Source organism: Trichoderma virens (genome assembly GCF_000170995.1).
Source record: "Trichoderma virens Gv29-8 chromosome Unknown TRIVIscaffold_79, whole genome shotgun sequence".
Taxonomy (NCBI): Eukaryota; Fungi; Ascomycota; class Sordariomycetes; order Hypocreales; family Hypocreaceae; genus Trichoderma; species Trichoderma virens.
This window is the reverse complement of record NW_014013670.1, coordinates 577,293-592,441: the sequence shown is the minus strand read 5'-3', so window position 1 is coordinate 592,441 and position 15,149 is coordinate 577,293. Positions and strand designations below refer to the sequence as shown.

Below are 15,149 nucleotides of genomic sequence, written 5' to 3'. Positions count from 1 at the left end.
AGTATTCCATCGCCAGCCATGCTGCAAGGTAACCCGATAGCCTACCGTGTATTAATGCGCTGCGGGTTTTGGGCCGGTAAATACGGGGGGCAAGCTAGTGGGCTGGGGGAGCCGAGGTTCAATCTGCTGTATATCAAGTCGGCCTGGGGCCCAGCAAAGGCGTCTATATATCAAGCATGTTCATCGGTGTTGAGATGCTGGTATTTTGGTGATGTAACCGGTGGATAGAATTGGAACAAGAGCAAGGATTCAGATCGTTCAGAGCGCAGCACGGCATCGAGAATGGCCCCCAGCAGCGACGCATCAACCGCGTTGCCACGCAACGGCGTCTACGAGGCTCTGAGGCTATCGCGGCTCCCAGACAGCCAAAGCGACTCTCAGGATGGCACCAAGAGGTTCATAAGTCGTACTCCAGCCTGGAGACCCGGAGGTGAGCTTCCTTGGGAAAAAGTCAATGCCGAGGCTTATAAAAAGGGGACTATGGTCGACTTTCCCCCGGGAGCGTTTGGAGGCCACGTTTTCGCCCAAGCACCTTTGGCAGCGGCCAGAGCGGTGGAGGAAGACGACGCTGGCGGCAATGGAAATGGAAAACTCGGCATTCATGTGAGTCTGTAGCCTTCCTCGACGAGTCCTAGCCGCTGATCCATCTGCTAGTCCATCCAAGGTGTCTTCACAAAGCCAGGCGCGATTGACCGGCCATTCGTCTATCAAGTGGCAAATGTCCACTCAAGTCGTTCATTCGCAACCAAGTTCGTCCAGGCACGGCAGCCTACAGAGGCCTCGAGTGTTCCCAACGGCCCTTTTCCAGAGTCTGATGCGAACCGGCCGTTGGGTCCCGTCACCTTTGCCTGTCTCACGACATTCAAGCGTCCTGCGCCATCGCCCGCAGAGCTGCAGATGAAAGGGTCGGCGCAGGAGCGCTATGCTGATATCCTCTCGCAGCGAGCGCCTGAGGAGTGGGATGCCAGTCCTCAGCTGGATGTCGATGCTGTCACGGCGCTGTTCCCCAACGCTGGTCACGGCGGCTTCCCTATGCTGGACATGTACAAGGTCGACATGAGAGCCTACAACGCCGACAAAGAGGTCCCAGAACGACGCGAACTACTCTTATATCGGCCATACAAGCCGATTCCCGAAGACGATGCCAATGCACACATTGTGGTACACGCCTTTGAAGCAGATCGCAACGGGCTCATTATGCTCACCAATGCCCTCGGCTGGGGTTACAACCTCGGCTCTGCGGCGAGCTTGTCATACTCGCTTTACGTTCACGTTAATGCTGATGAGGCGGTCATGAAGGGAGATGGATGGTGGATTCAGGAGGTTTACTGGCCGAGAGTTAGTGCAGGAAGAGGCATGATGGAGAGCAGGATATGGAGTCCTGAGGGGAAGCACGTGGCCAGCGGATATCAAGACGGAATAGCGATGCCTAGGGCGAAGAAGGCGAAGAAGAAGACTGAAGAGAAGCTGTAAAGGCTGTTGAGTAAGGGATTCCTTGGAGAGAGGGATGGGCTTGTGTGATTCGGATAATGGCTGCATGGCAAAGCGTGGGAGATGGAAGCACAGACCGGTAATGATAGAGACATAGAAGGGGAGGGGCTCAAGTTACAATAGAAGACTAATGCTATTCACTGCTAAGAAATAGATTAAGTGAAACCAAGTTCTTATTGCAGGTGTGCTAAGGGTTAAAATAGGATGTGTTTGTATCTACAGGTACATATAGAGGGGCATCTCCTCCTTAACCCTTCCCCACCACTTCTAACATTGTCTCAGAACAAATAAAGGCATGTGATTATATGCGTATATTGTCATCAATTCACTGCTCTCTTTAATCAAAGCCCCGTTTGCTATGGCCCACGTAATTCGTTTGCTGTTTAGCACTGCCAACTGCCACTGGAGACTTGCCAGCTGCAATACAAACGAAACATCAGACCGACTCTTGGCAGTCAAGTTGCTTGACCGTTTATAGGGCACGTGCAAACGAGCTGAAGAATTCCATTTTATAAAAGCGCGTCTTTTCGTGTTATCTCTCCTCGACTCTTTTCCCTCGAGCACAACCTCGCCATCCAGGGCCTTTTATCACAAGGTGCAGCTCTGGTTGATACATCTATCTATCTATCTCGTCTTGGTAAATACCCATTCGGAACAGTTTTCGCAGTTTTTGGGGCGTGTTGCAAACACGTTACTCCACCGTTATCCGCCGAGTATCTGCACTTGAGAAAGCAGTGAGTCGACGATGATTCTGCCGCATCAGATACCAGCTAACATATGCACATCACCAGACAGCCGCATCTCTCCCAAAAAGTCCAAGATATCTTCATCTCAAGCCGTTCACCATGGCCAATCATTTGGGAGCACTTACCGATCTTCTTCCAAGCGATGAAGTCAAGCTTCGGGCCGTGCTGAAAACACCCTACGACAGGGTGTACAGACTCTCGCCCGACGGAAGCACCTTTCTGGAGCCGGTGCTGCTTATAGGCACGCCAGTGAAGTGCATCACCGAGGACTCAGAGCATTAGGAAAGCTCATGGGACTCGCTCGATCGATACCTGGAGGGACAGGCTCCAGAGGCTGTGATGAAGGACGACGCACACAAGCGCCTTCTGCTTAACCCCAACGACAAGACGCTCAAGGATGCGCACAAGCACTATTCGGACAACTCTAGCAAGTTCAAGAAGATTCGAGAAATCTTTGGCGAGGGCAGCAAGTACCATCCCAACCAACTCATTGCCAAGCAGTATCTTCCCCCAGATGGCCTATGCCAGAAAGAGGTCATGTACCGGCTCGCATGCAAGATCTCTGATCTCCAGCATCTCTACCGCAGGGGAGAGCTTGCAATGGATCCGTTTGACTTTATCAGATGGCGCATCATCAAGAAGGCGGGGAGCTTGCTTGAGAAACCAGGCGACACTCCGAAGAACTTCATTCGGACTGTGGTCTATAAGCTCTGCGATCCGGATTCTCAGGCCACTGGCGCCAAAGTGTACCACGACTCCGTGATGAGACAGGCGGTTCTGCTTTCGGCTGCCCAGCGCAACCACCTGGGCAACTACGGCTCCAAGGGAAAGCACCGGAAGAACAGCGCTACGCAGCAGAGGCCTTTGCCCTACAGAGAGGCTGTTCCACGACAGAGAGCGAGGCTTTCGAGGGACGATGTTGTGGACAACCGCCCTGAGGCTTCTCGGGCTGTGGCTCGACCAGTTCAACGACGTGCTCGCCCTGCTGCTGGACCACCCATCTACGCCGGCGTGAATGCCTTTCGGGCTGGACAGCAGCAACGACAACGCACTCAGCAACGCGCTACTGGCAATTAGGCACTTTATAGCAAGGCTAGTGAGTTATTGAGTGCATAGAGCAGCAAGGGAAACGAGGCACAGGGCGAACTTTGCAAGGATTGATGCGCGTGCTGGGAGGACTGGGCAAACAGGCGTAAACAATCTATAGTTGGTTGCTATTTGGCACGCGAGGGTCTCTATTGGTTTGGAGTTTATTCATTGCAGCAAGGTCGGATCGTTATTCCTGAAGCTTATAGCTGTTCAAGCTATATATATACAGCTGGTTGGGAGGGCCCCTCATCAGGCCGTTTGCTATCTGACGAGGCTGATTTACTTTCGGGTATAGCTACTGTTGCTTTAGTTGATAGCTGCCCTAGTCTTTAAAATTCTGAATCAAGGTTGTTTAAAGGTTTCTGCTTCCGTTTGCTTACCTATACTTGCTATAATTAGGTAGCTAATTGGTTAAGTAGTTGGAGAGTGGCTTTGTGTTGGTTTGCGCTGCTTGCCTATATTAAACAAGGTCCGAGTAGCAGTTGACTAGGGTTGAAGATGCCTTGAAGATCACAAGCTATTTGAGGAAATACAATGAAAATAGTCATTTCAGCTACCCTTTGTGTATTAAGCCCCCAATGCATAGCTATGACGCCTATTTCCTCGGCATATCCAACAAACACAAACTTAGACAAGAAACCCATCAGCTCGGCTCAGCTCAGCTCTCAACTCACACACAAAAGCTTAGTCACGTGCTTCCAATCCAACTCCCACCATTGGCCAATTCACGCCCGAAAGCGGGGCATCCGTATCCATCCAACCCCGAAAATGGCATCGCAAATCAGACCATCCGCAAATCCCTCGAACGAACCGAATCCGAACCTCTTTCTCTCCCCACGCCATCACCAGCAGCTTCTTCGTCGCGCCCCGGCTTTCGACAATCATGTTCTTGCAACGCTCTGCTATCGCTGCGGCTCGCCGCGCCGCCGTCACCCCGGCCATTGCCCGCGGCTTCGCCACTTCTTTTGCTCGCCGTATGACTTAATCTTTTTGTGCCCCCCCTCCAGCTCGATGGATGCTTTGGATGCTTTGGTTTTGGAGGAACTGCGGTTGTGGTGGGATTTCAGCGTGTCGTGGAGCTGAGGCTGACGTGAAGGACGACTTGACAGGCTCTGCTTCTACTCCTACTCCTTCGGCCCCCGGTGGCTCTGGCCACACCAAGCTCGGCACCTACAAGACTCTGTCTGGTATGTGGTGTTGTTTTTTTTCTTTATACATGTGCATATATGCATATAGCACCGCCTTGGCTACTGCACCTAACTACCTATCCGGTCCACCCCGCGGCATGGCAATTGCTAACCCGAGAGCTTGATTACGCGCAACAGAGGTCAAGGTCGAGGAGGACCTCGTCGGACCCGGTGCCCAGCCCGGCACCGTCCCCTCCGATCTCGAGCAGGCCACCGGCCTCGAGCGTCTCGAAATCCTCGGAAAGATGGAGGGCGTCGACATCTTCGACATGCGCCCCCTCGACGCCAGCCGCAAGGGAACCTTGGAGAACCCCATCCTGGTGCGCTCCGCCGGCGAGGAGCAGCTTGCTGGCTGCACCGGCTCTCCCGCCGACTCCCACGTCGTCATCTGGCTCGGTGTAAGTACCCTCGGCTGAGAGAAGACAAAACAAGTACGCAGAAAAGGAAAAAACTGACGAGGCGGGAATCGAAATCTGCAGCTGTCCAAGGAGCGCCCCATTGAGCGATGCCCCGAGTGCGGCAGCGTCTACAAGATGGAGTACGTCGGGGCTGAGGACCACGGCCACCACCACCACCACCAGGAGATCGAGGAGCCCAAGACCTTCGCCGACTTCGTCAAGCCCGAGTACCGTTACCGATAAATGCACAATTTGGCCATGGAGGACAAAATTCGGTGGCAGGATGGAGGCGATGTACTATCAAGGCGTAAGAGTGGACTGGAGCGAAACGCCCATGCCCGGCGGGCAGTGGGAGGCAGCTGTGTATTCTGTAGATACTCATGACTTTGTTGCAATGTGAATCACAAGCATTGACAAGATTGGGGGCCTCTGTGTGTGTTTCTTGATATATCTAATGCTGATGCCGGCTGGTTGCGTGTATCATCTGGTATTCTACATGCTCGTCGGTCTCGTCTCCTGCACTGTTGTTACAAAGCTTCATGGAGGCACAGTTGTTAGAATTGCACAAAGTAGGTGGGGATGTCTTGATGCCGGCATTGTGGTAGCTACGCCATCAGTTTCGAACCCTCCAAATGTCAGTCGTGCAGAGCTGGATTCCTGCCATGTCGATAGATTGGTGATTGATGATTGGTGATTCGTATGCGTAGAGTGAAGAGAATTCCTCTCAAGAGTGTGCTTGCCGCCGCTTAAAGTTTGATGACGTGTTGTATATGAGCTTAGCTGTCATTCGTTCAGACACTGGTGTTGCATCGACCCGTCCCAGCTCAGCCCTCGTCCTCGTCAAAGCTTAGCTTAATCTTCTTTGCCTTTTTCTTGGTCTTGCGGTTGGTAGCTTGCTCGGCATCATCCGTGCTTTTCTTCGCAGCGTCAGGTTTTTTCTCCGCAGAAGGCTCGACAGCGTCGTTTTGGGCGTCTTCGCCAATCACTTTGCCGACTTTGCGCTTCCTTCCTCCTATCGAAGCTTTCGTTGGTTCCGACTCGGCCTTGTTCGTCTTGTTTTGCTCCGTCTCTAGAGTTCCATCTTCGGCCCCCTTACCGGCCTCCTCATTTGGAGTTTCCTCTACAGTGCCGTCCTTGTTGACCTTGAGGTCCTCAATCGTGTTTCCATTTTCGTCTACAACGAGCGGGACATCTTCTGCCTCTTCGCTGCTGGATCGCTTCTTTCCACTGCGGCGCTGTGCTGAGAGAATCGGGTCTGGGCCTGAAGCACCGGATGCTTGGGCTCGGAGGGCGGCGAGGAAAGGCGGGAGAGAGGAATTGTAGGACAGGTTTTTGGAGTTGATTTTTTGTGACATGGTGAAGCCTGGTTTTTATCGCGCTTGCAAGTTGAAGTTGTCGCCTTGGAGGATTGCCTCGATGTCGCTTTGGTGCTTTTGGTTGCTTCAGTCTCAGCTTCGCCTTCACCTTCACCTTGATAGAGCTCTTTCCAGACGCCCCAAAACAGCCAATCAGCTAACAAGATGGTTCCGTGGTCTAGTTGGTCATGACATTTCGTTAACAACTTCAGTTGACGCCACCGAAAAGGTCCCCGGTTCGAGCCCGGGCGGAATCATTGCTTTTTGCCTTTTGCAAGATCCAGTAGTGGAGAGGAATTAGAATTAACTGGGCCTCGAGATGGAGAGATCGGAGAGTCGGACTATCTGCTGCAGTACTCCGTAGAAAAGGGGGGGAAAATCAATGTTCCGCTAGTTCTCTTTTTGCTGGCGCGGCCCCTTGGTTCTTGCTCGGAAAATTCATGAATCAAGCGGCCACTGATTGGCCATAGCGCAATTGGCGTCCAGCAAGTCGCTGGTTTCAGATGCTGGTATGCGGTACAAGCTGCAGCGTGCGACATTGCTTGGCGGGCCAGGTACTCTCCAACAGCAGCACGTCAAGTTGACCTCTCGGCTGGCCCTGAAAATCTGAGCCTTTCGCCCAAGCCAAAACTACTGGACCACGCTAAATCAGAGACGCAAATTCCCCAATCAACAGCGGTCTGGGCTTGCTCCAGAGGCGAGGTCTAGCAAAATCTCCCTCTCCTTTTGAGGCAAATAAAAATCATATCAACCTTGAAAGGCTCCGAATTCCCATTGGCCTCGACGACGGACCGACAGCGACGCTTCTCGCTGCGAGGCGCCTTATCTTTTGGCGCGAGACTGAGATTGGAGTCCGATTCTGGCCGGTGCCCCGCGAGAGGCGCATCCAATTTCCAGCCGGAAGCGCGTTGACATTTGCACGAGTCTTATCTTGTTGCTGCTTCGACGGCCGCCAATCCATCGACCGGCACGGAATCGTCCAGCTGGCTGTTGTGTTCGACCTGGTCTTTGCTCGATTGGCACGACTCTGGACGACGTATCGACCGTCTGAACTAATACGATTCCCCCTCCGACGCCCAAAAAACCACCCCTGATTACGAAGTCCCTGCTATCACAGATCTGGCCTCTCTACTCCCACATCTCCACACCACATTCGATACGGGTCTTTGTCGCCAGCCACGACCAAATCTCCTCTATTCGAACGATTCACACGTCGATTTTTGGCTTGCTGTTGCTGCTCCTGCCGCATAGGCAGGCTGGTTGTTAGTCGCCATGGACATCTTCAGGCGATCAAAATCGGGTGCGGGACGCCATTCGGGACTGCCGACGTCGGATGAGAAGCGTTCAAAGAACAAGGGGCTGGCATCCAGCTTGGCCTTCTTCCAGAGGCCACTGCGGCTGCGCGGCAACTCTGCCGTTTCCATCCCATTGGGCGTCGTGCTCGTCTTCCCGCTGTTGGTGGTGGTGCTCATTTTGGTCCTGTTTGTCAGGCACCCCAGTTCTCCAGGCAGGATATTGATGCCCGCAGGCTCGCCGCCCGCTATTCGGTATGGTTAAGCACCGCCTTCCCTCCCATTTCGAGGTTGCTGATTGTGTTTGTGTGTGTGTGCAGAAAAATCAGCGAAAAGCATGACAAGGTCTTTGTTACCGGCTGTCTTGAGCCTGATACTTCGACGCCCCGAGCCAACGCCGCATTTGTAGTCTTGGCCCGCAACAAGGAGATTGATGGAGTTGTTCAGTCCATCAAGTCTATGGAGCGACACTTCAACAGATGGTATCACTATCCCTATGTTTTCCTCAACGACGCAGACTTCGACGACAACTTCAAAGAGACTGTAAGAAACTATACTTCGTCAAACGTCGAGTTTGGCAAGGTTGAACCTGGCACATGGGGCTTTCCCGACTGGATTGACGAGAAGGTCGCAAAGGAGGGTATTGCCAAGCAGGGTGATGCTGCTGTCATGTATGGTGGTATGGAGAGTTACCACTTCATGTGCCGCTTCTACTCTGGGTGAGTCTGTTGTTTCATCAAGGCATTGCTTTCTTGACTGACCGTTTGCGATTCAGCTTCTTCTACAACCACCCTCTGCTGCTAAAGTACGAGTGGTACTGGCGCGTCGAGCCCGAGATCACTTACTTTTGCGACATTACCTAGTATGTTGCCCACGATCCGTATACCCTACCAAAATAGCATCACTAACATGGATACTAGCGACCCCTTCCTCAAGATGATCGAGAACAACAAGACTTATGGCTTCACCATTGCTGTCAAGGAGCTTCGCGAAACCGTCCCCAACATCTTCCGTTATGCCTCGGCGTATAAGCGAATGAACAACCTGACGTCACAGGGCCTTTGGGAAATGTTTGTGGAACCTCAAGAACCCAAGGAGGAGCACGACGACTCCAACCCGCCGCTGCCCGAGGAAGTTTTGCAAGGAAAACCAGCCAGTCTGCCACCCATTGATCCCGAGGCTATGGAAGGAGAAAAGTACAACATGTGTCACTTTTGGTCCAATTTCGAAATCGCAAAGCTCAGCTGGTTCCGCAGCAAGGAGTACAACGATTTCTTCCAGATGATGGACCGGAGTGGCGGATTCTGGATGGAACGGGTAAGTTGCAAACATGGACCTAGATCTTGCAGGATGAGAATTTAGCATGTCAACTAACTCGGCTATTAGTGGGGAGATGCTCCCATCCACTCTCTAGCTGCCGGTGCTCTCCTAGCCCCTCGAGACATTCACTACTTCAGAGACTTTGGATATCGACACACGACTATCCAGCACTGCCCGGCCAATGCTCCTGCTCGACAACTTCCCCGACCCCCTTTCCTCGAGGCGACAACCCTGGACGAGCGGAAACGACGCGAAGAAGACGAATACTGGGAGAGCTGGGACGAACCCAAGGAGAATGGAGTTGGGTGCCGCTGCCGATGTGATACCGACATTGTCGATGTTGAGGGCAAGGACGGCTCATGCCTGGCCGAATGGGTTGACGTCGCAGGTGGCTGGGCCTCCCCGTAAACGAATAAATGGAGCTTGGGGGGGCCTTTTTCTTCTTCTTCGTCTTTGGAAATTTGAATAAAGAACGGCCTGGTTTTTCTGCTTATGGAGCCGGCCATTAATGAAGTGCACGAACTTAATACACACCAAGGGAAAACACCGACAAGCACACGGTGTTAGACACGGCTACAGCTTCTTATCTATACAAATGGGGGAGGCGATGGCGACGGGCTCGTGCTGTATCTTGTTTTGGGGTATTTGGGGGGAAGCGGCGGCGGAAAACGGTTCTTACTCGTGCGAGGCAGGGTGCCTTTTGACTGGTTCTCATCTCTCTCTCTTTTTATTATTTTCAGACACCGCATCTAGGATACAGGAGGGATGAGCACAAGCGACGATGTTGAGGGTCCTCTTTTTTTTATACATATATATATATATCAAAGTAAAGCAAAGGGTTAGGCGAAGGGAATTTTCAATGTGTGGTTTCTACTGGAGATGATTGTGTGGTTTTGGGATGATGCGGGAGTGAGGGCAGGCGGCGATGTTAGATGTACTACTTTTACTCATTGTGAAAGGCAGAGGTGATGCTTGGCCTAGTTGTATTAGAGGTGTGGAAGATGGGCTTGTTATAAGTTTATTTTTCAGCTATTCGTTCATGTCTGAACTGTGATTATGCATCATTTTGAGTGTTGGGATGACCGAGTTGTCAGCATAAGAAATCATATGTGAAATATTATGGGTATATACAGTCTTTCATTGAACCAGCTCCCGCGGTTTGTTGAACCAGACTTGCATGTTGTTTAGAATGAAACCTCTATGTACACGTTCAACCGCTGATACCCTTGACATCCACTACCGCGCCTCATACGTTGCTTGCAGAGGCGCGACAACGGTGCTATAAAACTCATGCTGGAACTTATCCAGGTCAAAGTCCATTTGCTCCTGATCTGCGAGGAAGACACTGTAAACGCATCGCTGCGCAGCGTTAAAGTAGTATATCCCAGCTTCTTGCTCTACTCGATCAAGGTACTGCTTTAAAGGTCGGTAATCGTGTTGAACAATAGCAGAAAGAGATTCTTTGCTAAAGGACTGGTTGACGGCGAGTTCGATGAGGAGGATGCCGAGCTCGAAGATGAGGTTCTTGGGAGTCGTTTGCCGCAACGAGGTGGATGATGATACTGGTGATGGGAACGATGAATTCTTGGGGATGAGACACGATAGGTAGACTTTTTCGGAAAGGCTTATGTAGCCGTTTGCTTTCTTTCTTTGGAGGAATAGCATGACTTTTCGTCTGTCTAGGCCGTGGGAGAGCCAAGGACTGTCTGAGAGGTATAATACTGCCCAAGCAAGTGAAGCGGCGATGCCGTATCTTCGCTTTGCGGAGAGGGGTTGGATGGCGGGAGCTACACGCTGTGATTCTGTGGCAATGATCTTTTCGAGCGAAATGTCTCTTATGATCCTGTCGTGGTTTCGGGATACGTGACTTAGTGAGAAGATTGTCTCGTAAGATGATGATGGGCTTGGATCTTTGAGAGAGCCGAAGACATCTCCGCGAGGGGTTGAGTCGAAGTCGTCGCAGAGATTGGAGATTGGTGGAGGGCTGGGGCTGATGATTTCTGCAATACTTGGTGTGATTGATGTATCTTCTACGCTGGCTGTGAGGTGAAGATGTCTGGTTAGATGGCATCTTTATAACCAGTCTGCTACGTGAGCATGGGGATATTTACCTCTTGGGGTGGGGAGCTGCTTGAATGAATCCCGTGATTTGCTCCATATGCTATGCGCCATCTCACGTAGCCCTTGCGAATAAGACGACCGTCTTGATCGCAGGGTTGACGGCCTAGATCGGACTGAATATGGCGACATTGGCGGCGACTCTGGCCTCGGGCTCTTTTTGCCTGCCTCGCACGCGGCATAGAAAACCTTCCATGGAGCAGTCTGAGTCCCACCCGACTCATGTAGGATACCGATTCGAAACGTCAGAAGAGGGAAGCCTCCTGCGTGAAAACTATTCAGCTCGATGCATACCTGATGACACTCCGCGTCATCACTATCTAATCCCGCCTGGAGCGCTCGATGGAGAGATTGGAGGGTGCGTCGCACTGATTCGCAGTTGCTGCGGTTGTACAGCCGTCTTACTCTCCTCATGGCGTAACTCTCATCGCTAGGGAGGGTTTGTGCGCTCTCTACAAGATGCCGTAGGTCATCGTTCCAGTTGCGAAGGTCATGGATGATTTTGTCGCATTTTTTTGCCCTGAAACTTCGTTTGACGCGGCGCCATTCCCATGATACCCTTTCGGGGGACTCGTGTGTCCATAGTGGCTGAGTTGCACAGTGAGTAACAGATTGAGTCAAGGTGATGAAAAGAAACAAGCAATGAGACCTCAATGATGAGGAGAGGAGCGCAATAAGAAGAGAATCTACGGAAAAGATCTTACTTTTCGGCTCATGTCTACTTGCAAGTTCTCCATCAATTTCATCATCATATCGTCCATTTGCCGAACAAGAAATACAATCTCACGGTGGTTCTGCGGGAACTTTTGCCGCAGACACTCATGCAACTCGCGCGGCGTGGGATGTCGCAAGCCGATGCTCTGAAAGGTCGCCTCGAGATGCATCCGCTGGATCTGCAGGTTGGCCTGAAGCGTGCTAATCGCGTTGTGGTAGTCGCTGTATGCATCGAAAGGCTCCGAGTACTTCTCCAGCGCCCAGATGACGATGGGGAGCACGCTGAGAGCTAGACCTATTACTTCTGCCATTGTTGCGATTGCGGCTCTCCCTTGGTTGTGTGAGGGCTTCGAATTACGTGAGAAGGGTTTCTAGAAGGATGGAGATTGATGCTGAGGGTGAACTGCTGATGATTTGCCTCGGAGAATACCCCGTCTAGTCATGCGCGTTTGCAGAGCCATCTTCATGCAAGACAGTGTCTTGCCTTGCGGAGACGAATTTCATTGGGGGCGATGAATCTCGGCCTGCGGGAGCGAAGACGCGAAAAAACATGGCAATTCGATGGGGGTTGCATTGAAAGGAATCGCTTCCCTGCTAGACAGGGGCAGTTGAGTGTCGAACCAATGCGGGCACTGACTCGGGAGGTGATTGAGAACGGCGACGAATGCTGTACATTGATGTGAACGAGGCTGAGTGATGACGAACGAAAAGAGAAGACACATCGCAGAGAGAAGACATGTTGCAAAGAGAAGACATATTTTGAAGCTGATCCTTGGGTTGCTGCATTAGTTGTGAAACATCTATTCAAACTGTTCCTCAGGAGGATATGGGGTAGCGCAGAGCTTCACATGGCTGGACAAGGTTCATGGGTGTTTATTGTGGCCGTGCTGCGCATTATATTGACAGTTGCCCGATGTTAGAAATGACACCCATCATTTTCCTTGCAGACTAGCCTTGACTAGAGAGCACTCGATTTCCACTTGTAATATCATATTTCCGACTCAGTTTTACAAATAGTATGCGATATCATCAATAGGATCCCCCAGCCGCGGAGATGGTTGTGACGCGCTAGGAAATGGATGAATAGAACATGGACGGCAGTTACTCACGGAGAGACTTATATCGCACACAACTATATTATATCCCTATAGCATTGTGGGAACAGCTGTCAAGCTTATAGAATTCGACCCGAATCGCCACCACCCGACCCGACTGCCCAATCGAGTAGCCTTTTCGGCGGACCCGATCCGAATTGGGAATCCACCATCACCCGAGATGACGAAATAAACTGTCAGCTGCTGAAGCACTTTGTATGAGCTCCTCAGAGTAAGAGATGTTTATATAAATATTGCACTAAAGAACCTCAATCCATATTATCCATATTATACAAACAAGACTCTGAATCAACTCAATTACCAATCGCCATCATGATGAAAGCCGTCGAAGTCCTGGGCACCAAAGCCAATCCCGAAGTCACGCTCAACCCCGCCGTCCCCCAGCCATCACCAAAAAATGGTGAGATTCTCATCAAGGTCCACGCTGCGGGGCTGACCGGAGACGAAATCACCTGGTGGGAGCTGTGGGAGCATCCCATCCGCATTCCGGGCCACGACATCTCTGGAGAAGTCGCTGAGCTGGGACCGGATTACAAAGGAGACCTGAAGGTTGGAGACGAAGTTTACTCGATGATTCACGGATGGAGGGGGCTGGGACAAGCAGAGTATGCCATCGTGGAGAGCGATGAAGTTGCTAGGAAACCAAAGTCTTTGACCCACGCTCAGGCGTCTGCGCTGCCAATTCCTTTGCTGACTGCTTGGGAATCTATTTTTGAGCGCGCCAATTTACAGAAGGGGCAGAAACTCCTTGTCACTGGAGCTTCTGGGGCAGTGGGCGCCATCGTTGTGCAGATGGCCTCTCGACTGGCTGGCGTTGAAGTTGTTGCTCTCGCGAGCGCACAACACCACGATTCATTAAAAGCACTCGGCGCCAGCCAAGTTGTTGATTACAACACCCCTAATTGGGAGGATACGGTCTCAGATGTTGATGTCGTTATCGACACCGTTGGAAATCCAGTCTTGGCCAAAACTTGGAAGACGGTAAAAAGCAATGGCCACATCATCACAGTGGGACAGCCTCCTGCAGCATGGGAGTACGGAAAGGGTCGACCTGAAGAGCTGGACGATTTCCCTAATGTGAAGTGGCTCTTCTTCGTTGTCACGCCGAAAACTGAAACGCTGGAGAAGGTGGCGCGATTGATCGATGAAGGGACGATTAAGCCTATTGCCGTTGAGGTTTTCCCTCTTGATCAAGTGGTTCAGGCACATAAACATGCTTCGATACGGAACAGAAAAGGAAAAGTCGTCATTGAGTTTGTACCTGAAAAGAATTGATGGTTGGGATTGGATAAAATGGGTCGTAATGGGTTTAAAAATGGTACTTGGGTGTCTATTCAGTCTAAACATCTATAAACAATGTATTCTAATTTCGAATTTGTTCATCAATAACTCCGATGCTTCGTCTGATGGTGGTAATTACCACTTGTGATCGTTGTGATCGAACGAAGCGAATTTCCCACCCTCAGTCCTTGTGATACCATCAATCTGTCGATTTGTTAGTGCATCCTATAAAAGCCGTTATCATTAGAACAGCAGCGTTGTATGCTTACCTCCTGAAGAACACCCTCTACAGAGACGTCCAATGGCACCGGGGCCTTGTCGCCAAACTTCATAATCTGTGCTCCTGTATTTCCCATATCTGTCTGAGTCCAGCCAGGACAGATGACCATGGACGTAAGCCACGTCTCCTCAAAATGGACTTTGCGCATCAGGTAGTTGATTGCGGCTTTGCTGGCTCCGTATGCTCCGAGTTGCGCAGGGTGGGCCTCTACTTCGGCGATACTTCCGATCGAACTCGAAATGACGACAAATCTAGGATGGGTCGCATTCTGTAGAAGCGGCTTGGAGGCTTGCAGAAGCGCAATGGGAGCGACTGTATTGACGGCAACGTGGGCGAAAATTTCATCTGGGGACATCTCCGAGACAGGGCCGAATTGATTGAGAATTCCGGCGTTTGCAATGACGAGATCGAGGTGGTCGATTTGGTTAGAGATACTTGCGATGCCCGAGGCGGCGCTGGGGGTGTCAAGACTGTCAATCTTGATGATGATGAGCGAGCTCTCGGTTCCATGAGGGAGCTCCAGTAAGGGCTTGGTAGACGAAGTATTGTCGGGATTGCGCACAGCAGCGATGAGCACTGTGTTGTCTCTCGAGAGAAACTCTTTGGTAAGTTGAAATCCAATGCCTATTATGTGTTAGAATGAAATGAGCCTTTATGATATCGTGAACTGTATTGAGACAAACCTCGGTTGGCACCGGTGATGAGAATTACAGTTTTCTTTGAGACAGTCATGTTGACAAGTTGTGAGAAGACTTGTTTCAAT

The 15,149-nt window shown here is 51.3% G+C and overlaps 8 protein-coding genes across 8 annotated transcripts; 5 read left to right on the top strand and 3 right to left on the bottom strand.

The window, feature by feature from the left end:
* Positions 1-282: 282 nt before the first annotated feature.
* TRIVIDRAFT_48947 (uncharacterized protein) lies at positions 283-1,473 on the top strand (the record flags this gene model as incomplete). The annotated part of the gene is made up of 2 exons (XM_014099338.1): positions 283-603; positions 655-1,473. 2 exons carry the CDS (start codon positions 283-285, stop codon positions 1,471-1,473), a joined length of 1,140 nt encoding a protein of 379 aa, XP_013954813.1.
* An 863-nt stretch (positions 1,474-2,336) lies between these two features.
* On the top strand, positions 2,337-3,314 carry TRIVIDRAFT_58866 (uncharacterized protein; the record flags this gene model as incomplete). Its single annotated transcript, XM_014099337.1, has 3 exons — positions 2,337-2,486; positions 2,556-3,119; positions 3,177-3,314. 3 exons carry the CDS (start codon positions 2,337-2,339, stop codon positions 3,312-3,314), a joined length of 852 nt encoding a protein of 283 aa, XP_013954812.1.
* An 835-nt stretch (positions 3,315-4,149) lies between these two features.
* Positions 4,150-5,392, top strand: TRIVIDRAFT_77631 (uncharacterized protein; the record flags this gene model as incomplete). Its single annotated transcript, XM_014099336.1, has 4 exons — positions 4,150-4,300; positions 4,436-4,513; positions 4,652-4,911; positions 4,993-5,392. 4 exons carry the CDS (start codon positions 4,210-4,212, stop codon positions 5,152-5,154), a joined length of 591 nt encoding a protein of 196 aa, XP_013954811.1.
* Positions 5,393-5,735: 343 nt separating this feature from the next.
* On the bottom strand, positions 5,736-6,266 carry TRIVIDRAFT_49169 (uncharacterized protein; the record flags this gene model as incomplete). Its single annotated transcript, XM_014099335.1, has 2 exons — positions 5,736-6,002; positions 6,054-6,266. 2 exons carry the CDS (start codon positions 6,264-6,266, stop codon positions 5,736-5,738), a joined length of 480 nt encoding a protein of 159 aa, XP_013954810.1.
* Positions 6,267-7,784: 1,518 nt separating this feature from the next.
* On the top strand, positions 7,785-9,286 carry TRIVIDRAFT_83426 (glycosyltransferase family 15 protein; the record flags this gene model as incomplete). The annotated part of the gene is made up of 5 exons (XM_014099334.1): positions 7,785-7,813; positions 7,879-8,277; positions 8,334-8,420; positions 8,479-8,875; positions 8,945-9,286. 5 exons carry the CDS (start codon positions 7,785-7,787, stop codon positions 9,284-9,286), a joined length of 1,254 nt encoding a protein of 417 aa, XP_013954809.1.
* An 828-nt stretch (positions 9,287-10,114) lies between these two features.
* On the bottom strand, positions 10,115-12,021 carry TRIVIDRAFT_154543 (uncharacterized protein; the record flags this gene model as incomplete). The annotated part of the gene is made up of 3 exons (XM_014099333.1): positions 10,115-10,913; positions 11,076-11,584; positions 11,701-12,021. The coding sequence occupies 3 exons, from the start codon at positions 12,019-12,021 to the stop codon at positions 10,115-10,117; spliced, it is 1,629 nt and encodes a 542-aa protein (XP_013954808.1).
* A 1,116-nt stretch (positions 12,022-13,137) lies between these two features.
* TRIVIDRAFT_58862 (uncharacterized protein) lies at positions 13,138-14,100 on the top strand (the record flags this gene model as incomplete). The annotated part of the gene is made up of 1 exon (XM_014099332.1): positions 13,138-14,100. One exon carries the CDS (start codon positions 13,138-13,140, stop codon positions 14,098-14,100), a length of 963 nt encoding a protein of 320 aa, XP_013954807.1.
* Positions 14,101-14,241: 141 nt separating this feature from the next.
* TRIVIDRAFT_69136 (uncharacterized protein) lies at positions 14,242-15,118 on the bottom strand (the record flags this gene model as incomplete). The annotated part of the gene is made up of 3 exons (XM_014099331.1): positions 14,242-14,310; positions 14,376-15,010; positions 15,070-15,118. The coding sequence occupies 3 exons, from the start codon at positions 15,116-15,118 to the stop codon at positions 14,242-14,244; spliced, it is 753 nt and encodes a 250-aa protein (XP_013954806.1).
* Between the last annotated feature and the right edge of the window lie 31 nt (positions 15,119-15,149).